Here is a 21860-nt window from a genome sequence, read left to right as displayed (position 1 = left end):
CGTAACATAACCAGGGCCCCTAGCATCGCGTACCGCGGGCCAAGATAAGGTTGCTGCTCCTTGATTTTGTCGCGTTGCATTTTGTTTTGTTAATGGTTCCTATTTCCTGCCTTGTTCATGTTTCCACGCCCAATTTTGGCACTTGTTCCACCACGTGAGACGAGGCTGCAATATTTCTGCATGAATAATCAGAATACTCAGTCCATCTAATCTTTTAATAATGGTGTCATCTCATCCTTTTGTAGCGGCTGGCCGCACATTGGCTGGCGCATCAAAGCGATTGGCCCGAAAACCCACCCGCGCCGCATTTTCTACATCCCGTTCAGCAGCAGCAAAGAACCAGATCTACTCCCCGTAAGTAGGCATCACCTTGTCTTTGTTTTCCAAGCCCACATGACAGAAGAAATTGAACCCAAAGCTAACAAAGCTCCATCCATCCTCACCTCTCACAGGATCCGCAGCCCAAGTACGTTCCACACGCACCTCCTCCTGTCCTCGTCGGCCCGCATGCCCCTCATCACCCTATGGACGACGTCGTGGTGCCCGAGCTGCAAGCACGTCGAGCCGCTGCTCAAGTCGGTCGTCGAGTCGGGCGTTGGTGAGGACCAAGGCGGCGTCGGCTTCGCCCTCGTCGAGCTTGACGCCCCAGACATGCAGCCCTCCGACCTGGGTCTGACCTACATGATCAACAGCGTCCCGACCCTGCTCAGTTTCGACAGCGGCGAGGCCCAGATGGCGACCAAGGTCGTCGATGGGAGGAAGCTGGTGAACCGCCAGTTCCTCGAGGAGTGGGTGCGCAGTGAGGCCAGCAGGCAGGGTAGTGGCGGAGGCGGAGGTGGCGGCATTGGGGGATCGGGACTCTTCGGTGGGCTTTTCGGTTCCCAGAAGTGATGGGCCGTTTCGTGCAAGGGAAACGGCCACACGAGTGTCCTCACTGATTTGACCCTCGGCTGTAGGATATGCGAAGAAGCACTGAGACAAGTCAGCCGCACAGCAGCTGACCCCGAGAGGATTTTGTGATGCCCAATAACGGCCACGATTGCACTTTATCACGGCGCAAAATCAGGTAAAAAGCATAATCTCCCAGGAACAGCTTGTACGATAGCGAGAAGGACCAAGACGCATGGGCACAGAAGCAGTAGCACTGCGCAAAACAGACGCCTCTAGACCAGAGCGAGGCCCGTCGTGTTGTTATATCCACCCACTCCTATGCCGTGTAAAAAACCTCCTCGACAGGCTTCCACCATCCCGGCTCGCCCGCCTCGCTGCTCTTGGCGCCCGGCACCATGCTCTCCTGCCATCCGTCCGTCATCTTCCACCACTCGCGTACCTTTTCGTTCTCGCGCATCTTCTCCATGTCACCCTGGTAGTCATACCCGATGTACTTGAATGAAGCAAACAAAATGTTGGTCTCTGCGTCGTGGAAAATGCTGTCTAATTCACGGGCAGGAACAAACTCCAAATCAGCATGATGAACGCCATGGGTGAATATTTCAGGCAAATCCATGAGACAACCAAACTTACAGTCGACAATGTTACACTCCTTTATCTGCTTGAGCACGTCGGGCCACACTTTTGCGTGGGCCTGCTTGTATTGATCCTGAAACTCGGGCTTGAGCTTGACGATCTGTGCGAACCGCCGACCCGGGTTTCGCTGGCGGGACGACAGGACCGTTGGCGAGAGCGGGTCGGCCCCCGTGGGGATCTCGTTGGTAGTCGGCGAGAGCTTGGGCTTGGTCCACATTTTCACGTTTTATGTCTTTGTCTCCTGGGCTTTCTTTTGTCTTGACACGATACAATGGGCACACAACACAACCCTGGATCTGCTGGATTGAGGGGTTGACGTGATCCCCGTAGACCTTTTAAGGGAGAAAGAGAATGACGACGCTGATCTGCTGTACAATTTCGGCTATTGCGTTCTCTCTTTTTTTTTTTTCAAATTTGTAATATGTCGTTTTTCAAGTCGGTGAGCAAAACAAGAGTCGGCTTTGATTGCCCTCGCAAGTAACTTGAGTTGTCGTTGGATGTCCGGCCGTAACAGTGTTGGGCGCTAAAGGGCGGAGGAAAACGTCCCCTCTCTTTTGATTGGGAAAAGAAGCCGATTTGCTTGTCTTGATCGGATCTTGTGACAGCAAAATAGTCCTTGTCTTGACCGCAAGCTTGGGAAGGGGGATTTCGAAGTGTAATTGAAACCTTTTGCAATCGAAGCTACGATCTCAACGAAATAGACAAGGGGAAATAAAAAAAAAACACCAGTGCGTTATTGAGAGGACGTATGCGCTGTACAATCTAGAAAAAAAAGCGTCTGTTGTTCTTTACTTCCCTCTACTATTCCTAAGCTAAAAAGGTCCGGAAAGTCCGGATGGTTTTTGGGAGAGGCGGGTGTTGGGGGTCAAAGGGAAAAGCTAAGTTACCTTAGCTCTATCCGTTTTGTCCTGGCTACCTGCAGGTGAGGGGCATTCCGGACGGAGTTACTACAAACTGCAGCTGCAACCCACGCTTGTGTGGGAGCTAGACCGAGCAAGGGAGGAGATAACTGTATGGCTGGATGGTATGGGGGGTGGAAGTGGGTTGGGTTCTCTTTCCTTTTTGCCGTGGTGCGTCGTGGGCAAGCGGGGGTAACAGAAGCAATGTTCATGGCGGCGTTTGGTCTTGTGACCATAACCCAGCCGTGGGGTTGGTTGAACTCGATTAAGTTTAAGTACGTGTACTACTTACTCATAGTACATAGCGAGATAGATATAGTGCGAGGTTTACGCGGGTGTTTTGTTGTTATTCGGCAAGGTCGGGGGTCCGGAGGAACGGGCGCATCGGAGTAGAAGACCTGCAGTCGCTTTGCATCAACAAACCGAGCTACTGGGACTTTCCTTGACTAATTAATTATACTACAACTAACTACCCGAGTAGGTTTCTTTCAATTCCCTACACGTAATGGCCAGAAAATATTGAGTGGAACCCCAAGCATCTAACCGGCTCTACTATGGTAAATATCTCTAGGCGTAAAAAGAATAAGAGAAAAAAAAAATCAGATGACTTGAACCCCATTTCTCCGGAGCCCAACAGAAAACCCAGCAACCAGAAAAGGCTGGGGAGTTGCTGTCTCGGTAGAATCCGACTGTCTGGAACGGAAAACCAGGGTTTATCTCAAGTTTCCGCCCTTCACTCCGCAAAATTCGAACCTTCTTCCCCCTCTGCCGATTTCGGGGGCCCCCCTGACTGGACTTTGTTATGGGTCGGGATCCCTTACCATGTTCCTGGCTTAAATACAGAGTTACCTCTTAGAAGCTTATTAAATCACCAAAATGGCGATATTAATAAAGGCAAAATTAATACTTCACGAATCCCGGACTGAAGCGCCTTGTACCTGATTTTAACCCCACATTAAAACCTGCCTATCGGCTTGATCTCGTTTATCAGCATCTGCGATAGACATTCAGATGCAAATCCCAGATAGATTCCTTGAATCATATATCTCTTTGTATAACACCTGAGGATCCATTGGATCTCGCAGCTTTGTGAGGCTTGTAATGTTGTATCTACTACACATGTACCTCATGCCTAGTGCAAAATAATCTACTGCTGCGACGTCTGCTCGATAAATAACTCCACAGAGCGCCGTTGTTATCCTTTATGTACCCGTAAACATTAATAGCATCCGGGTTGGCCGCGTCATGACAAAAAGCTTGGCCCAAGAGGCATCTTCCGCTAGTCTACCAGAAACGCAGGACTATCATGTATGGATATGTTCAGCACTGGCGCGGCAGATGATAAAATCTGGGATGTCCCTGCCTTCTTTGTCCTCATTTTTTTTTTTTTTTTTGGTATCATACAATTGAATTTCTGCCCAGGCTGAAAAGTAACTGGGGAGTATAGACAAATTATTCCATACGTCCCTCTTTTTTTCTTTCCCTTATTGTAAAATTGACCCATCCGCCGTTCATGAAGTACCTAGTTTGCCACCAGAAGAGATACTAAAAAGAGAGTTTACAACGTTGCATTCGAGGGACCCCTGCGTCTATTCCCGGGAAAATGAAATGTCTGCCCATGATGACAAAATATGAAATAAGTGAAAAATACAAGATTCTGACATATTGATGTATGCGTGGAGAAGACAAGCTGGTTGATGTGCTTTTCTTTTCATTCGTCATATTACAAGAATAGTAGTAATTCAGTGCTCCTTTGCTGGTAAATGCATCGTGCCCGCGCGCCATGACAGGAGAGATCGCCGTCTCCATGACGGCTGCTGTGCTGGCCTAGTGCTTCAAACGCGCTGGCTGGTCGCGTCGTGTTCTTACGTGTAGAAGGCCTCGATGAAGTAGATGAATCCGAAGAGCAAGAATGCCAACGCGCCGCCCACAGTGACTGTAAAAAGAACAATGTTAACAAACGTGAACCCAATACGTTGATCATAAAGAAAATTACCACAAAAAAAAAGTATACGTACCAACTTTGAGACTGACTTTCCCGGCAATGGCCCGCCCACCAATGACGGCAACGCCCGTGCAGCACGCGTGTCCCAACACGGCACCCAGCGTAACCCACCAGTAGTCCTGTCCGGCCGCCATTGCGATGGTCGCGATCTGGCTGCGGTCGCCCCACTCGCCCAGGAACGTCATGACAAAGGTCTGGACCCAAGCGGGGCTGAGCAGCAGGCTGAGCAGGTTGTTGAGGCCGGCAAGGGCATTCATGAGGCTTCCACCCCGGCGCGGGCTCGGGCTCCGGCTCGGCGAGGTCGAGGGGCTGCGGTGGGGCGCAGAGAAGCGAGATTTGTGGCCGCGAGACTTGCGGGAGGTGTGGCCGTTGTCGCCGAGACCCATCTCCAGAGCGTGGGGCGAGGCGCGGCCGCGCATACCTTGCTTCCGCGCCAGGGACTCCTTCTCCTCCAGCTCAAGCTCCACCTCGTGCATCTCGGCCGAGACGCCCTCGTCCGGGGACATGGCCATACCCTCGCGCAGCATACGAGCGCCAAAGACGAAGAACAGGCCAGCCGCCATGAAGCTGGTGAGCTTCTTGGGGATCAGGGCCGGGACAGCGTGACCCAGAAACGCCGAAAGTATCGTCATGGTGATCAGGGCGGCGAAAGCGGCGGAGAAGACAACCATGCGGTCGTGCTTCATGGCCATAAGAGCGGCAACGAGGAAGGTCTTGTCGCCAATCTCGGAGAAGAGGATCATGGTGAGCGATAGGCAGAAGGAGTGCAGGGGCTGAAGGACACCCTCGGCACCGGTAGCCAGCTGTGGGGTTTTGCCGGTCGACAAAGGCTGCTTCTTGCCCTGGGTGACATCGAGATGGTCCTTGTTGGCCGAGTTAGGGACAGGAAGGGCCTTGTCGTGTGTCTTTCCCGGGAGATCTGATGGCTTCTGTATGCGCAAAGAAAACCGTTAGCTCATCACCATAATCGTCGCTTGCCGCTAACAAAGCAAAACGGGTGTTAAAAAGACGTACATCCAACCCCGAGAACTTATCTGTATCATCTGCCTTATCCTTCCCATCCTTGTCACTGGATGACGCCAGCTTTGCCTTGGTATCCTTCAGCGATTCCAGATCTTTGTCCTTGACATCCTTGCCTCCGCCGCTCTTCAGTACCTTCTCCTGCTCGCTGTGCGAAAGCGGCCGGGCCTCCTTGGGAGTCTCTGGCTTCTTCTCGACCCGCTCGCCCGTCTGGCCCTCCTTGGCCTTGCGCTCCCTGTCCTTCTCGCTCACGCCACCACTGGTGCCCGTCGTGCCCTCTTTCGGGTGCGCCCGGTTCTTGTCGTCCATGATGCCATCGTTCGACTCGGGGATCTTCTTGCCGTTGACGACGGTCGGGTCCGACGGCCTGTCTTTAAGTAATGGCAGCTGCTTCGTGAGCGAGGGGATGTCCGAGTCACTGGAGGTTGCTGGCGATCCCTTGTCGCGAAGGTTCTCGATCTCGACGAAGGGTCCGTGGTGCGGCCTGCCGTCCTTGCCATCGAAGGGGGCATCTTTGATTGCGCCCGCCTTGCTGCCTGGTGCCGCTACAGCATTGGAGCTCTTATCCGCGACGGCGGCAGCATCCGGACCAGCCAGGGCGGTTACAGCAAGGGAGGAAGCGAGGACGATGCTCCGGAGCTTCATGATTGCGGCCGAGAATGCACACGTGGCGATGAGAAATGGATTGATGTACGAGTTTGCCTCCAATAGGCTGCGTAGTCTGTGCTGTAGAGAAAATCTATACTCGAATTAAAATCTGCCTATGAAGGCGGTGGTCCCATACTATTAAAGTGGATAGTTGAAGTAGTCTCGTGAGTCGTAAAAACTTGAAACGTTTCGACGTGTGTTTTTTTTTTTTTTTTTTTTCGCCCTGGAGCGATGGCGATGACGACGACAAGGACAATGGCGCGAGTTGAGGCAGACTCGAAAAGACTGGATTGGTTGGCTGGTAAGGCAGTAGGTCCAGGAACCACTAAATCGGTTGACGCGTGCCGAAGAGTAGCCCAAGATACCGGTGGAGTTGCACTGGAATGGTTAGAGAAAGTACAAAGCACTATTGTACGGTATTGAAGGAGAAAACAGATTAACAGCAAATGAGGCTGAGAAGTTAGTTGAGGTCGAGAACCATAAATTAAAATAAAAAAAGGAGAAGTCGAATTGAGAAGCGCTAGCAAATCTGACACCATTCAGGAAGATCCCTGATCAAGCGTAGTCGTGGCATGCGACACTGGACCCAAGGGGGAAAAAGCACAGGGCCTCCTATTTTATTCCTTTTTTTTGTTTCTCTCCTCTCACTTTTCCACGGAAGGGACCTCCTGAATTGTATCTGACATAGCGCACAGCCACTCTTGCTTGCCTATGAGAACCAAGAAAAACTCCTCATCGCGTGTATTATGGATTTATTCCTCTATTCCATGAATGAAAAATACGGGAGTGCTGACGCAATTGTATCGCTTGCAGCGTTATCTTTATCATGCAAGTTCAAAAGGGAACGTGGGTGCATTCCTGTGTTCCGAATACTTGTTGGTACGGCTGGCTACCTTATTTTCAGCAAAAGCCACCCAAATCTGGAGCAAACTAGTATTTGAGCGTAGCTACGATAGGCTCTCTACCGTCCGCACCTAGGAGCTTTTTGCCTTTGAAATGCTCCGGAATTTTGCACTACAATACGCAAAACTCGCATCGTATGACCCGAGTCTTCTGAGGCTCTCCATGGCCATTCTCGATGATCAGGGGCGGGTAATTGTTGCTCTTGTGCCGGTTGGTTACTCCACGGTCCAGAATCTTTAAAGATTCAGGGGTGAACGGGGGTATGTGGGGCGGCATGAGGTTAGTGGAAGCTTGCTGATTTGATTTGCTAAGCTGAGCTACCTTACCAAGCTTGTCGTGTCGACGTGTTTCTTGCCGTAGGTCACGTGCATGACTCCTTTGCCTGAGGCCGCAACAAAGACGCGTCGCAGATGCAAGGCTCCTTGCTCTCATTGGTCACATCCACATCCCAATCCATAGACGAACAGCTGTTGATGTTTTTCTCGCCTTTTGCCCGGGATGTAAAAAATTGTTCTTTGATCGCAAACCCTTACCCTAACCCTTCTGACGTTAACAACACCAACCCTCCCTCTATCATCAATTATATTCCGTCTTTCATATAAGCAGGTGTATACACTCCCTGTCAAAGGGACGTAGCTCGTCGCGTCAACGACGACAAGACGCTTTCCGGCATGGCCCACCGCCAGGTTCAGGCTGCCGAGACGGCAACTGCCAACTCACCGATCGCGTCACGAACGCGGAAGCGCGGCGTCGGCAACACGGGTACCAGTAACCACACAAATCCTCAGACTACAGTGGCAACATCAGCTCCCACAAGGGCGACCAAGCCCAAGGCAGCTGTCCCGGCGGCTCAGGCTTCTGTCATGGCCACACCCGAAGCGACTCTTCCGACCCCAGGCATGGTTCCAACTACGGCGGCCACGCCGGGAACCTTTCGACCCACTTTCGGACGTAGGTTCGCTCCTAGGGACGAGACAGATACTCGAAGTGTCCGAAGCCTACCGAGTGCGGCGCCGGATCAGTCTCAAATTGATGAATATGACATGACCACATCTCAATACCAAGGTAAGTTGAGTTTGTTCCTTCTGTTCAAAATCTCGCGCAATATAATAACATCAAGTCCAAGTCACGTGAGTGTCTTTTAAAAGTACAATACCAGCTAACCAAATGATAAAAACTCCCGCTCAGCCGGCACGCCATCCGTGATTGCCAGAGACGCCAGCATGACTCCGTCTGATGCTTTTGTTACTCCAGGAGGTGCTAATGGTCAAATGGGCGTGGCTCGAGCCCTAGAGAAGAACTTGCCCAAACTCGTGGAGGCAGCTATCGAGCTACATGAGCTTCTTTCAGACCCTGAGCGAAATTCTCAGGAAACACAAGAAGAGGATACCGTCTGGATGGGAGAACTAAGCGTTGCTTATACGATTCTCAACGCTCTCAAGCGTCCATACTGCTCTCAGGGTGTCCCGTACATTCGCGATGCCGAGGACCTTTGCGAGCGACTACAATGCACATATGGACACGCCTCTTTTGAGACTGCCAAGACTGCAGCATCCATCGTCAACCTTTCTGAGCTCATGTACGACTTCACTTTCCTACGGGACACTATCGAAGATCATAAGTTCTTTCTTGGTCGGCTCGACAAATATTTTCCCACAGTTTTTATCCCCATACCACTCCTTGGACGAGGCGAGTGGGAGACGGCGACCCTTGCTCTTGTTGTCGATATCAGAACTCAGTTGGCCATCTCCAGGTTACGGGAGCTTGAGAGCGGCCAGTCTGCAATAGAAGTTCTAGGTGACGTGTTTCTCGAATATATCGATAAACAGGCCCAACTAAACGAGCAGCTGGCCCTCCCACAGAACTACCGAGGACTGCCTGGCTACAATTCTGTGCAATACCGCTTCAAGGAGCTGCCCGCAATCAGCAAAGCACAAGAAAATTTCTGTGAAAGGTACCACCAAATCAAGGAGCTTATAGGAGAGCATGTGAATAACGTGCCCGAGGTCATCTCCAACATTGAGGAGCACTTTGACTTTGTTGGCTTCCGCAGTGTGCTACAGACCTGGATCTGCGGTGTGATTACCGACTTGGTAGAAATGCCTCTCAACCAGGGCCCGTTTGACCCCAACCTGGGCTCACCCGCATCAGCCCGACTTCGCGAATCTTTGCTTGGGCGGTCCCTTTATAGCCCGGCGTAAGTTGATAACCTGAAGCCGCCGAAGATTACCATTTATGCGACCCAACGGCATGATAACTGACAAATGTGAACAATCACAGAGCTAGCGCCGATGCTGTACAAGCTTTTATTCGCCTGGGTATGGCAGGCCAGCACACTGCTAGCCCGAGTCCAGTAAACAATAGCCGCGCCGCAATATCACGGGGTCAGAAACGTCCCCGTCCCACCGACGACGGCGAAAGTGATGACGACTTCGAGCAGGACCAACGTATCCCAGACAGCCAGTCGATGCCACCACCTCCTCCTCCTCCTGTCCGTCGGCGCCGACGTACCAGTGGTTCGCGCGCCAAGCGAGTCCAGATGGAGTCGCAAATTCCTGTTGATCCCATACTGACCGCCGGCGACTCAGCCCAATATCCCGCACCGCCGGCATCCATTTCCGATGGCGGTCATGACGGCAACAGCGGCTCTGCCACTAGCTTGGACAACGCCAGCGATGCGTTTGCTTCTCCAGCCCCATCCTCGGTGTTGAACGTCGCTACCGCACCGAATCTGTTGCAGATGTCGCAGCATGCCAGGGCCATCTCGGCACTAGCTAGACAGCGAAACCCGAAGCCACCGCAGACGCGTGTGCCATGGTCCATACCGGACTGCCAGCGTCTCATTGGCGCTGTGGGCGCCTATGATGCCAAGTGGAGCAAGATCGCCGAGGCCATCAGGAACGGCCAGGTGCCACTCGAACATCCAAGAGACCAACAGGCATTGAGAGATAAGGCGAGACTAATCAAGCAGGACATGCTCAAGTGCGTTTTTTTTTTTTCTTTTTTTTTTTTTTTTTTTTTCTTTCACTCTCGGTTTCGTTATTTCCTCCGTCATGTGTATTATACAAAGAGGGAATCATCAGATACGAGAGATCCAACTAACCATAAACTTCGTCTCGCACAGAACCGACAGCATCTTGCCTCCAGGCTTCGACCTCGTACTTTTTGGCAGGAAGGAGAACGAAGCCGTCATAAACGTTGGCAAGAACCCCCATCGCAAGGAGAGCGACATAGACCCGGTCACCGGCCGCCCCATCAACACGGAGTGGGTCGACCCCAACGCTCCCCCGCCGCCGCCGCTCGAGGAGCAGCACGGCGATCAGCAACAACAGGAGCCGTTGACGGCAGCAGAGGAAGCTGTAGTGGCTGCTGCTGAGGAAGAGAGGCAAGAGCACGAGCGCGAGCACGAATCGCAGCAACAGCAGGATCACCAGCATCATGAGCAGGAACAGCAGCAACTGGAAGAACACCTCGAGCAGCCGCAGCTCCAGCAGGAGAACCAGGGGCAGGGGCAAGAGCAGCATGGGGCCTCGGCGCCTGAGGGTGCTGTACGCATGTCGGACTAGCTATCCGACGTTGGGCACAGGACTTTTTGAGCAAACGGTGCCGCAAAGTAATGGCTCGACCACCCATGACTCGGGAAAGCCTAAAAGACATGAGCAACGACGAGCCTTATGATTCGAACGCGGGAATTTTTGTAACAGAACAGTTACGGTGAACTTTTTTTTCTTCTTCTGTCTTTTCTTTTCTGATTTTCCTAGTGACTCTTCCATCCTAGTATTCTTGCCATTTGTGAGCAAAAATGTTGTGTCATTCCCAAGTGCATGTTATGAAAAATAAAGTGAAAAAAGAAAGAAAGCAGGCGGAAGCAGCAAATTTCCAAAATGATGATACTTTCGAGAACGACTCCCTACATTTGCGGTCAAAAACGGCATGTTTTGGATGACCAGTCCCGTGCGCATCTGCTTCGAGTCATCCATTGTTCTTGCTGTGCTAGCTGCAAATCTTGCCCTGCACTGCCGTGCCTGCGCGACTGATGGACGGTTCGACATCCATCTTGGAGGATTGAGCGTTTCTTCTTGGCTGATAACCGATTTCTTCTTCTTTTTCTTTTTCTTTTTATTACAGCAGATGAATAAGTCAAGTCAGTGGCTCGGTCTTCTACACGGCAAAAATGGTTTTTTTCTTTTTTTTTTTTTGTAACGATCGACCGACAGTGAATGGCTCCCCAGAAAGTGGCAATTGATGGTATCGTTTCACACATGGAACAGAAGCAGCGCGGAGCATATAGAGAACGGCAGGGCAAATTTCTGAGGGTTGAATTCGCATAATTCACGGGCTATCCTGCAAATTGACTTGGCCCCCTTTATAAGCTATCTTGCGCTGCTTGGGGAAACTAATATTCGCTTTGCAGACAAGACATGGGATAGGCCCTATACTAGACTATGTAGCATAGACCCGAAACCGAACCGTCTTGCCTTGTTTATGCATGACTGACCAATCAAGTGTAATACCCAACCAGAGTTTATTCCCAAGATAGTTTCTATCGACGCTTCACTTTCATGCATGAGATTGAGTCAGTGGTTGCGAATTGATAGGAGTATCAGTGTTCGAACCCCGCTAACTTGTGCAAATCAGCCACGACGAAGGGCTTGAGGGGGGTTTTTTTTTTATGTTTTTTTCTTGTTTCTCAGGGGATGTGATGGGGCCATGAAGTGCTTATTTAACTGGTGTTGTGGCTGTTATTTGTACGGATAGGGGCTGGGTTTGGAGAGGAGTGATTCTTCGGGAGGAGCGAAAGAGCGTAAGCACGTGAGCTATGTGCAAAACGAACGGAACAAGGCGCAGTTGCTCATGTCTTCCACCGCTTGCTAGCAAAGCGCTCAAAGCAAGAAATTAGGCAAGTCAAGCCATCTGGCCATCACCACCATTTACCGTAGACACTTGCACACTGCTCAACAGTCTGGATTAATGTCGGCTGGCGTTCCGGGTTTCTGATAAATCCCCTGCCAGAGTGGAAACAAGGCAGGATCAAAAATCCGGGTTCGGTTGAATACATGAAAATAAGAACCTCCGATCCTCTCGCGCTAGACTCGGACCGGGGGCGGTCCATTGCGTGCCGATACTGCTGCCGACGCCATATCGGGAGGTCGAGTGTGACCCGGTGGCCCAGCAGCGCCACCACCTGCTGCTACTCTCTTGTGAAGATGCCCCTCCTGAGAGTCGCTGCTCTTGGTGTCCAAGGTATCATGTCCGTCTCCCTCCGGTGAAGCGAGGTCGTCGTAGTGATCATCGTACTCGTGATGACCATGGTAATCATGTTCGTCCTCGTACTCGTGGTGGTGATTGGGGTCGTCGCAATGCACTGAATGACTCACACTGCAGTGATGGTGATGGTGGTGGTGGTGATGATGTGAAGCATGTTGGCCGCATGTGTGATGATCGTGATCATGATTATGAACTCCGCCCGTAGGCTCGTGAGCGCCATGAGCGGGGTAGTCGTGCCCCGGATCGTGTGCACCCTTGCCCGTGCCTTTGCCAGAAACCGGTTTCTTGCCTTTGCGGCCTCTAGCCTTGGCTTTCTCCAAAAGCCGGCGGCGCTCGGCCTCATCCTTACGCCGCTGCCTGTCCTTTTTCTCGTACGACCGGATCAACGCCATTGGCTTCTCGCCAAAGATATCTTCGTACTCGCAGAATAAGCAAAGCCAGTGTTCTTCATCGTGGATGCCTCTGCACTTGTCGTGCTGCTTCTGGTTCTGTCTGTCCTGGGCCGCCTTGGCGTACTCGCCGGCCTTGGTGCGTCGACGACGGGGCCGGGGAGGCGGGGGTTGAGCCCCTGGTGGAGGCCCCGGCATCGTTCTAGAGTTTGGTGGCACGGGGCCCGGATGGTGGCCTGCAGGAACACCACTGGGCCAAGGCGGCCTTGATGAATTGCCGGAAACGTCGTGTCTAGATGGGATGGGAGCCCCATTGGACGGCCTGCCGTGGGACCCGGGCCAGCTTGCAGACCCAGGAACTTGAGACTCGCAGGTAAAAGTAAATTGACCGGAGCCTGGGCTGGACTTGGAGCTTCGTTGAAGATCTAGGAGGCTGACGTTCTCCTGGCCCTGGTGTGAAGTTGGGTGTTTATCAACTTTGGAGATGGCATTAGATATTATTCCCGTACTCGGAGCTGCCGCACAAATGGTATGGTGGTCAGTTCCCGAAGGGCGGAAGGCAGGTGCGAAGGTGATCGAGTGTAAAGAGCGAAGAATGCAGTGAACGACGAACGGCGAAGCAGAGGAAGTAGCGGGGGGTTTGGATAAGGTTACTGGCTCAAGGGATGCAAACGCGTGGGAATGCGACGCTGGCAAACGTCAGATACAAGCCTGTTGAGACATACCTGATAATGGAGACCAGCGCATTGCAGGTCTCATCCTGTTGTTTCGATTGCTCTCAGACAAAGGGCTCCTACCACTTCTATTGCGGCCGAACCGGCCCCTCCCGGGACCAGAAAGACCTGGGCTACCCGAGCCCATAGAATGATAGGCGCTGCAACTCGCATCACAACCGTCCTGGTGAACGACGCGAACCGGGGTAGAAGGCGAGGATTGTCCAGTCCCAAGATCATTCAACGAGTGGCCCAGGGCGGTATCAGGTACCTTGCGTTTCTTCTTGTTGTTTGTGTTTTCGAACGTATCGTATCCGTCTATCGAGGAAGCAGTCGAATGCGGAAGTTGTGAATAACTAGTATAGACAGAGTCTTGTTTCTGAGCTAGTCGGAAGGGGATCGAGCGAATACTCGGGGCGGACCGCGGCACGGCCTGACTTCTTCGCACCCTCGACGGATCTTCCTCCTCGTCATTCTGCGCAACTCCATTGGAACAGTGACTGCCGTTGCACACATCGGGCTCCTCCTCTTTGTAAGGGTAGTAAAAGACACTAGTTGGCGGCGTTGGCGGGTACTTGATAGAATCAGCAACTTCGGGGGAAAGTCTTTCGCGAAGGCGGCGTTTCGGTAACGGGTGAATTGGACGATCGGGGAACATTGGCGATGTCGTCGATTCGGGGGATGTACTCTCGCTATATCGTGCTGCAGAAACAACAGAGCAACCGTTAACTTCGGTTGGGGAGGTAGCAGATGAGGAAGCAAGCAACGACGCTGCCTCTGGCCATTTTTTGGTAGAGAACAGTTTTCCAGCAGTGCTTGATTGCTGGGAGGCAAACGCACCCATCATGCATCCCAAAAAGCATAAACTCCTACTCCAACAGACGCTGCTATAGCGAATTGTCCTGCCGTGCTGGAAGAAACACGGCTATTTCCAAAGTAAAGTCGATGAAGAGGCGAAAGAAGCGGGTGAAACGAAATGGCAGTCAGCCTGGGAGCTTTGGCTAGAAAAACAGCGTAGCGTTGGTCGGGTTCTGTTCAAACACTGGGGTCAGACAAGATTTAAGAGGCGAATCATGAGCCACGACCGGACACGACGCAAGCACTCTAGTTATAGCCCAAATCTTGACCTATCGAGGTTCACGTGTTGCAGTCCAAGGAGTCCAGCCCATGTGAGAGCTTGCCTGGCTGTCCTGACTGCGGTCTGGGGGAAAAGCGCTGCACATACCTACGTGCAACGGCTGGGCTGAATTCGAGGGTTCACCGGGGGCGACGTGAGCGACTCGGACAACGCAGATTTCAGCAAGCAATTACCGGGGCGTCGATTGGTCAGTATTGACGTCTCGGTGATTCGATGTTTTGCTATCCTCGGACACAAGGCAGGTTAAAGTCGGTTTAGGTTGATCGTGGGTGTGAAAAAGGAAGCAGATCTGGTCAATGATGGCTTTTTCTTTCGGTCGGTTGCTAATAATGACTGGGCTGGAAGCTGGTCCGACCAGACCCTACTAGCCACTGCAGCCAGCCCAGACCCTCGCTCGCATGTTTGTGCTGGCTGGGTGACTAAGCAGGGGAACCAACAACTTGGTGGTCGGTCGGGTTTTCACCCACCAAAAATCCGAAAAGAGACGTGGTCCTACTTCGGCAAGGTACATCAACCCTGGACTTGACCCTCCATTTTAGCTGCCCCCCATTTGAAAGTGGGTGCATCTACTTGTCTGGTGACATGAGGATATGAGGATATCAACAGCCCACCACAATTCAATTGCTCATCTTCGAGTTTGGGCTTTTCCCAGTTGGGAAGCCTCAGTGTACACAAGTTGCAGTGTGCCATCTCAGTGCCTTTATGGACAAAATGGATTGACTTAGACTTCCAGCATATGCTTTTTTCAGTAGCGCAGATGAAAATCTAGGTCGTGGTCCTACCCACTACGTCACTAAACTCTACTACTAGGCATGGGCCCCGCGAAAGCAAATCGGAGGAAGCTCCACCTCATCTCGTCCATCACGGCCCGTTTATTCCGGAGGGGTGACATTCAGTGCAATCGAGTAAATTGTCTTGCACCTGTCAGATATATTGTCTAAAGATTGCTACACTGGGCAAGCCTCTCCAAAATTTCTATCTTGACTCAACATACTTCCTTCTTGAATTTCCTGGGTTCTCAATGGCGGTGCACGGTGGCCTCTCTGCGGTGCTTCTACGTACAGCCTGCTGACAGCAGTACCGCCCATCGTAAACCGATGCTGTCTAGTGTAGTCTGCATATTAATACTTTGCAAATTAGCCAAGGTGCATACGCAGTAGCAACATAGTACAACCTACCTGTCAGCTACCATGCGTGCCCGAATAGATGGTAGTGAAAACCCTCTTCCCATTGATAGGGAATGATTTGCAGCTTAATATGCCGCGTAGATGGAGACTGAAAGCCCACTTTACAAGGTGGAAAGTTCCTATAAGATACGTAAACTAACACCCACACTCAGGCCTTCTTGTAAATGTGAATTGTCGGTTGATATCCGTCTGCCAGTCTGAGTTGTTACTACCATGTTAAATCGTCGAACCAATGTGTTTGTTACCTGGTTAAAGAACCACACCTTGGAAATACCACATACTGGGCTAGGCTTACTGGGTTAGGGTTCTCCTGCTGCAGGGACCTTTATCGATATAGAAAATGTATTGCCGCGACGGCAGTGATCGGACCCATGTTTTTCATCATTGGTCAGCACCATCTACTGATCCCTGTCGTCGCGAAAGAGGAGCTTGCCTGCAGCTCGCTGGTACGTGACCTGACGGCGAGGAAATGGCCGGCCCCGCACAACAGCAAATCGGAGTCTCAAGCAGCAGCTCCCGCAAGACGCACTAGGCGCTCTTATTTTCCCCCAAGCCTAAGCGTGAGATGCTCAGTTGATCTCCTTGCTGCAACACAACCACCACTACACAACTGATCCCGCTTGACTTTTCCTGCAAAAATACATATCAAAGGAACTTATTTCTTTTATTGTCAATTGTCAATCCAGTTCTCTACTTGCCAGTCATGGTGTCTTGTCGCATGCTGCAACGACGACTCTTCCGCCTTGTTTCCTCGCTCGTGTCGCAATAGAAAACTCGATTCCCTTCCTCGCCGCCTGGGTTCTCGCCCGACTACTACTGTCGAACAACGTGTCAATCAGGCTCTCTATCCGTCGTTGCATACCTGTCAACATTTTTTTTTGGATTGAATCACATACTCCAATCTCTACCGACACCATTTTCCACCTCGACCCTCTGTACGCATTCTTCTCTCGCCTTGGTAGAACCGCGGCCACGGCTGCGAGCCATGGGAGAATCAGACACCAGAAGATCCTCTCGAGTACGACCCGGTCAATCACAATCGCAAGCACCTTCTAGTTCGTCAAGTACATCGGGACGCGCCGAACGGTCGTCCAGATCATCAACCAACAAAGTCTCGTCCCCACAACTCACTGCTTCAACAATCTCGGAACCACCAGACGACGGACTCGCTGTCGCCGAACCACTCGTCCGGTCTCTGCGGAGCAACCGCGTGCGGGAAGCTGAAAGTTCCAGCCGAGAAAAGATTTCCGACGCTGGGGCTTACTCCATGGCGTCCAGCGACAATGAGGTCCAAGAGGACGACGAATCTGTCCGCTGCATCTGCGGACTTGAAGACTATCCAGGTCCGCCGGTGATCAAGGATGAGCACAAACACGCTGCTGCCAAGGAAGCGTTAGATCTCGAACCCTTCCTGGCGGCCGATGTACCGGACGAAGTCGCAGGATTTTTCCTCCAGTGTGATGTTTGCAAGGTCTGGCAACACGGTGGCTGTGTCGGCATCCTGAACGCTGATTCGAGTCCCGAGGAGTATTTCTGCGAAAAGTGCCGCAAAGACCTACACAAGATCTCTGTTGCAAGCAATGGGTAAGCACTGATTCCCTCGAGTTTTTCTTTATGACAGATAGTGGTGTACTGCACTACAAGCCACCACAGAACTGTATCCCCGCAACTACGAAATAACCGTACGGAGGATACGTTGTATTCTTGTGTCGAACATCATCGCTGACAGTTTTTTTTTTTTTTTTTGCCCTTCTCGCCAGACAACGATATTCACTTTACCTACCCGTCAATCGCCCATCCCGATCAAACTCTAGGCATACCATTACCAAGGAGAAGGAAAAAGAGCCACCGAAGTCTCCCAAAGGCAGGGAAAGCAAAAGTAGTAGGGCTGCTGCTGCGGCACTTGCTAGTCACAAGCGTCGCTCAACTCTAAATAGTCGCCATGTGTATGATGAGGAAGAGGAACTACGACGTGCCATTGAGGCAAGCAAAGAAGAGGCTGGCACAGGCGAACCTTCCGAGGGCAGCACAAAGAGGATCAAGCGAGGTCGCAGCGACAGCGAAGAGTGAGAACGACTCCCACACCCCTCTTCACGGCCAGGGGCGAGTTGAGTACTGACATTGGAACATTGGAACGATACAGGAAAACAGAGTTTACCAAACGTCAACGAACTGGTTCTAGATCCCCTACACCAGTCGATGAAACCGCAATTCAGGATGATTCGGACGATGGGCCCTCAAAAACCAGCTCGCAGAAGAGCAAGTCTCGAAATCCCACAGTGCGAAACCAACAGCGGGATTTACAAAAAGCAGAAAAGGAAGAGCGCGAGAAACAGAAGGCCGAAGCCGCAAACAAGCGCAAGAGCCGTGCAGAACGAAGGAGAGCAGATGGTGAGTCCACAGTGGACACCTTGGGGTGCACCGAGGCAAACAGTCCTTAGCTGACACATTCATTTAACATGACAGACTCGGATATATCTGAAGAAGTTCCCTTGGCGGCGCGGGCAACGACGGCTCGCTCCTCCGGTCCCGTGACTGATATACCGCCTCCACCTCCTCCACCAAGAGCAGTTTCACCACAGCCAACACCTGAAGTAAAAACAGATAAAAGCTCCTCGAAATCGAAAAAGTCCGGGTCTCGCAAGAAGGGTCGTAACCAGTATACGAAAGATCGTGATCGTTCCCCTGGACGGTCACAGTCTCGCGACGTCCCAGATCCTGTTGCAGGTGCTACAAATGCGAGTGGGACTGGTACAGGCCAATCTAGGTCGCGAAACGCAAGGACACAAGCCAAGCAGGAGAAAGACAAGGAAATGTCCTGGTTGGATATGGAGCGGCGCATAGCGTACTGGACCGATTTCACTCAGCGAGTGGAGCAGGATCTGAATATAGACCGTGAAGCCTTGGAGAAGAGAAAAGAAGAGGAGAAGGAGAGACAGGCGCGGAAAAGAGAGGAACACGAAGCAGGCAAAATGCATACCGACAGTGACAAGGCGAACAATTCAACTTCCAAAGGGACTACAGCGGCTTTGACGGGAAGTTCAAGCCTCAATGGCACATCAGCCACTGCAGCAGGCAATTCGGGCTCTTTGTTGAGGAGTAACCTCAACGGTGCGTCACTCGACGAGCGCCGGACACCGATGATTGCCGCTACGAACGGTGATAGTGGGACGCTTGGGGCAAGCCGTCAAGGAGAAAAGAATGAAGGCCAGATGAACATCCAGGACCGTTTGGATTTCATCAAGGGGCAGATCAAATCATGGCACACTCTATATGGTGTTGATACGAGATCATAAATTGAGATCTCGCAAGACTTGGGCAAGTCGGGACTGTCAATCTTTGGTCAATCACTTTCTTGGCATAACCAGGCTGACCGTCCCCGAAGCTCTCGAGTTTTCAGTGTTTTCTGGGATGGATGGACGCTGCTTGAGCAAGGAGTATGCAGGGCTCTCTTTTTTTGGTATACCCGGCAATAACGGCGAAAGGCGAAGGGTTTCTTTGACATATAGGTGTGACACGGCGTTTGTTGCTTGTTTTCATGGTTTCTTTGTTTCACTTCACGAAAGGGCGACCGCGTGGTTTTGACATGAACCATATGAATAGCTTGCTTGGCAATTCCAGGTCCCGCAAGTGGCAATAATTTTCTTTAGTTGTATCATATTTGGGTATAAATGGGTTATATTATCTTTGAGGACACAGTACTGTACGTCACATATCGCTAATGCCTGAACATTAGATGGCACTCGGTTAAGTGGGATTGGCTGAACGACCAGGTTAACGGAAATTGGACAAATGGACAAAACTTCAAGAGCACGCATGCTAGCAGTCATATGTGATGTTATCATTGATCTAAGTTACATTTATAGACAGCACCAACTTGATGTTACATATTATTACAGATGTAGGAACGTATAGCCCCCATACTTTCACGAGGTTTGTTGTCCCTGGGAAACCGTACAAGAGGAACATGGTTTCCATAAGCATGCTGATCTAACTGCCCTTCAGCCCAGCCCTGTACCGCTCCTTACTCGCGATGCTCCTCCTCTCCTTCTCAGCCTTCCTGGCCTGGTTCAAGCTGGTAGGCGGGCTGAGACTCGCAATCCTGGCCCGTCTGAGGGTATCGTCGTTGACATCGTCCAGCACGAGCTTGCCCAGCTCGCCCCTCCGGTACAAGGAAATGACGTACTCGGCGATGGCGTCGATGGCGGGCAGGCCGCCGGGTAGCAACTTGCCGGTCCTTCGGGCGGCGGACTCGAGGAAGACGTTGACGTCGTTGGTCGGGGTGGCGCACAGCCACTCGTAGGCCTTGGTCTGGCCGCGCAGGTTGAGGTGGTAGAGCAGGTAGTCGGCCAGGGTGACGGGGTTGACGAGCCCGTCGCGCACGCAGTTGACCAGCGCCAGCTTGAGCATGCTCTCCGGGTCCCCGACATAGGGCACGAAGACGCCCGGGGTGTCCATGACGAACACGCCCCGGTCGGGCAGGTCCTCGTCCGCCTCGTTGGAGAGGATCCGCACCGGCGTGCCCAGCTTCCGCGTCACGCCCGGCTGTGCGCCCGTCGACGCCGCTTTGGTGCTGGCCTTGACGCCCCGGTGCCGCAGCCGGTTGAGGAGCGACGATTTGCCCGCGTTGGGCATGCCGATGATGATGGCGCGCAGGCCGAGCAGGTGCGACGAGTGCGAGGCGTCCGACTTGGCCAGCGTGCGGATCGCTGACATGAGGGCCCGGTCGCCGGACGCGTTGCTCTCGCCCTTGCCGAGGAAGAGTGCGGAAGGGGGCTCACCTGCGTCGCCCTTGTCGCGCCGGCCTCTCCCCCTGGCCCCGTCTGCTGGGGATTCCGTCGAGTCTCTGGCGAGGAAGCCGCCCGGCGTGTCGACGGAGGAGCTCTCGGCGCTGTGGAACCTTCGCAGGGCATCGACGATGGGAAGGTCTCGGGGCCTGCCGGGACCGAGGTCCCGCTTCGTGTAGACGACGATGCGGGGGATGGCCTGGTGGCCGCCCAGGGACTGGAGCTTGTGCTCGAGGATTGGGTTCCAGGACGAGAGCGGGACGCGAAAGTCGCGGCACTCGATGATCAGGCCGATGTTGGAGAGGACCTTGGACATGCGGGCCACGGCGGCCTGGTGGTGACCCAGGAAGTAGGAACGGGTGATGTCCGAGGAGACTTCGAAGCGGGTGCGGGGCACGAAGGCCGGGGCCGGAGTCGCGGCCGTGGCTGCCGCCGAGGTCGCCTTGGCCAAGGACGACGCGGCGGCGTTTTTGATAGAGGACATGGCTGGTGGCGGGTGGGCCCGTAGGCCGTATGCTGTGCTTAGTCCGGTCCTGGATTTTTTATGGGTTGGCTCATTGATTTGATGCCATTTCAAATTTGGGTTTTCACAGTTTTAGTGTCGAGTCTAGCTCCCGAGTTGCAAGCTCTTCCTTGCCTCTTGGCCGAGGAGATACTCTTGATACCCTACCAAACCAGAGGCTAAAGAAAGCTATTTTTGATTGGGCCTCGTTCGATAGCAACTTTCGCAAGTTAGCTCTATGCTCCTCTCTGTGTGGCAAAAAAAAAAAAAAAAAAAAAAAAACCGTCTCACAATCTGATACTCGTCAAAAGAGTGGTGTGGACTAGGGGTTCACGTGGTTTGAGCTCAACCAGTGCAGTACAGTAGGTACTACATAATAGCACGCTTTCTGGGATTTCTTTGCTGCAAATTTGCAATGGAGCCGTCTGTCGGCAGCAGTGGTCCGTGCTTTAGGCCGGGGCCCTTGTTCAGTAATCGAACTACCGCCCCATTCGGAATGACCAAACACTCCACAACATGCATAAGGTAATAAATGCTGCCTTCATTCTGTACTGTATTGGAGTCTAGGTGCCTGGTGACTTTAATGGGTGAACTTTAATTACTTGCAGTTCTTTCCTTTTTCCATACGTTTCAATTGTCTTTGTCAACAGTTCTGCAACGATAATGGTACTAATCGGCTCAGTGAGAGGAGGTTCAGTTAAGACAAGCATAAGGATGGTACAGTAACAGTCAATCGACATGACATCACCGTGGCAAGTTCATCCTGTTGCGTCAAAATATGGTACGGATGGTATCCAATACTACGCTACAGTATGCGCTGACTTTGTGGGGGCACGTCAACAAATTAATCAACCATCTTCCCAGACGGCAAAGA

General features: G+C 52.2%; 7 protein-coding genes across 7 annotated transcripts; 3 read left to right on the top strand and 4 right to left on the bottom strand.

Annotated features, from left to right (window-relative positions):
• Window positions 1-220: 220 nt before the first annotated feature.
• PpBr36_09884 (uncharacterized protein) lies at window positions 221-891 on the top strand (the record flags this gene model as incomplete). The annotated part of the gene is made up of 2 exons (XM_029897003.1): window positions 221-354; window positions 453-891. 2 exons carry the CDS (start codon window positions 221-223, stop codon window positions 889-891), a joined length of 573 nt encoding a protein of 190 aa, XP_029745178.1.
• Window positions 892-1207: 316 nt separating this feature from the next.
• Window positions 1208-1744, bottom strand: PpBr36_09883 (uncharacterized protein; the record flags this gene model as incomplete). Its single annotated transcript, XM_029897002.1, has 2 exons — window positions 1208-1434; window positions 1525-1744. The coding sequence occupies 2 exons, from the start codon at window positions 1742-1744 to the stop codon at window positions 1208-1210; spliced, it is 447 nt and encodes a 148-aa protein (XP_029745175.1).
• A 2547-nt stretch (window positions 1745-4291) lies between these two features.
• PpBr36_09882 (uncharacterized protein) lies at window positions 4292-6096 on the bottom strand (the record flags this gene model as incomplete). Its single annotated transcript, XM_029897001.1, has 3 exons — window positions 4292-4362; window positions 4445-5360; window positions 5446-6096. 3 exons carry the CDS (start codon window positions 6094-6096, stop codon window positions 4292-4294), a joined length of 1638 nt encoding a protein of 545 aa, XP_029745176.1.
• A 1577-nt stretch (window positions 6097-7673) lies between these two features.
• Window positions 7674-10568, top strand: PpBr36_09881 (uncharacterized protein; the record flags this gene model as incomplete). The annotated part of the gene is made up of 4 exons (XM_029897000.1): window positions 7674-8067; window positions 8191-9199; window positions 9283-9984; window positions 10127-10568. The coding sequence occupies 4 exons, from the start codon at window positions 7674-7676 to the stop codon at window positions 10566-10568; spliced, it is 2547 nt and encodes an 848-aa protein (XP_029745173.1).
• Window positions 10569-12089: 1521 nt separating this feature from the next.
• Window positions 12090-14219, bottom strand: PpBr36_09880 (uncharacterized protein; the record flags this gene model as incomplete). The annotated part of the gene is made up of 2 exons (XM_029896999.1): window positions 12090-13174; window positions 13385-14219. 2 exons carry the CDS (start codon window positions 14217-14219, stop codon window positions 12090-12092), a joined length of 1920 nt encoding a protein of 639 aa, XP_029745174.1.
• A 2463-nt stretch (window positions 14220-16682) lies between these two features.
• Window positions 16683-18993, top strand: PpBr36_09879 (uncharacterized protein; the record flags this gene model as incomplete). Its single annotated transcript, XM_029896998.1, has 4 exons — window positions 16683-17281; window positions 17512-17763; window positions 17841-18088; window positions 18164-18993. 4 exons carry the CDS (start codon window positions 16683-16685, stop codon window positions 18991-18993), a joined length of 1929 nt encoding a protein of 642 aa, XP_029745145.1.
• Window positions 18994-19687: 694 nt separating this feature from the next.
• On the bottom strand, window positions 19688-20968 carry PpBr36_09878 (uncharacterized protein; the record flags this gene model as incomplete). The annotated part of the gene is made up of 1 exon (XM_029896997.1): window positions 19688-20968. One exon carries the CDS (start codon window positions 20966-20968, stop codon window positions 19688-19690), a length of 1281 nt encoding a protein of 426 aa, XP_029745144.1.
• Window positions 20969-21860: the final 892 nt, after the last annotated feature.

Source organism: Pyricularia pennisetigena, assembly GCF_004337985.1.
Source record: "Pyricularia pennisetigena strain Br36 chromosome 7 map unlocalized Pyricularia_pennisetigena_Br36_Scf_7, whole genome shotgun sequence".
Taxonomy (NCBI): Eukaryota; Fungi; Ascomycota; class Sordariomycetes; order Magnaporthales; family Pyriculariaceae; genus Pyricularia; species Pyricularia pennisetigena.
The sequence above is the reverse complement of the archived record's forward strand: the minus strand, read 5'-3'. Positions and strand labels throughout refer to the sequence as shown.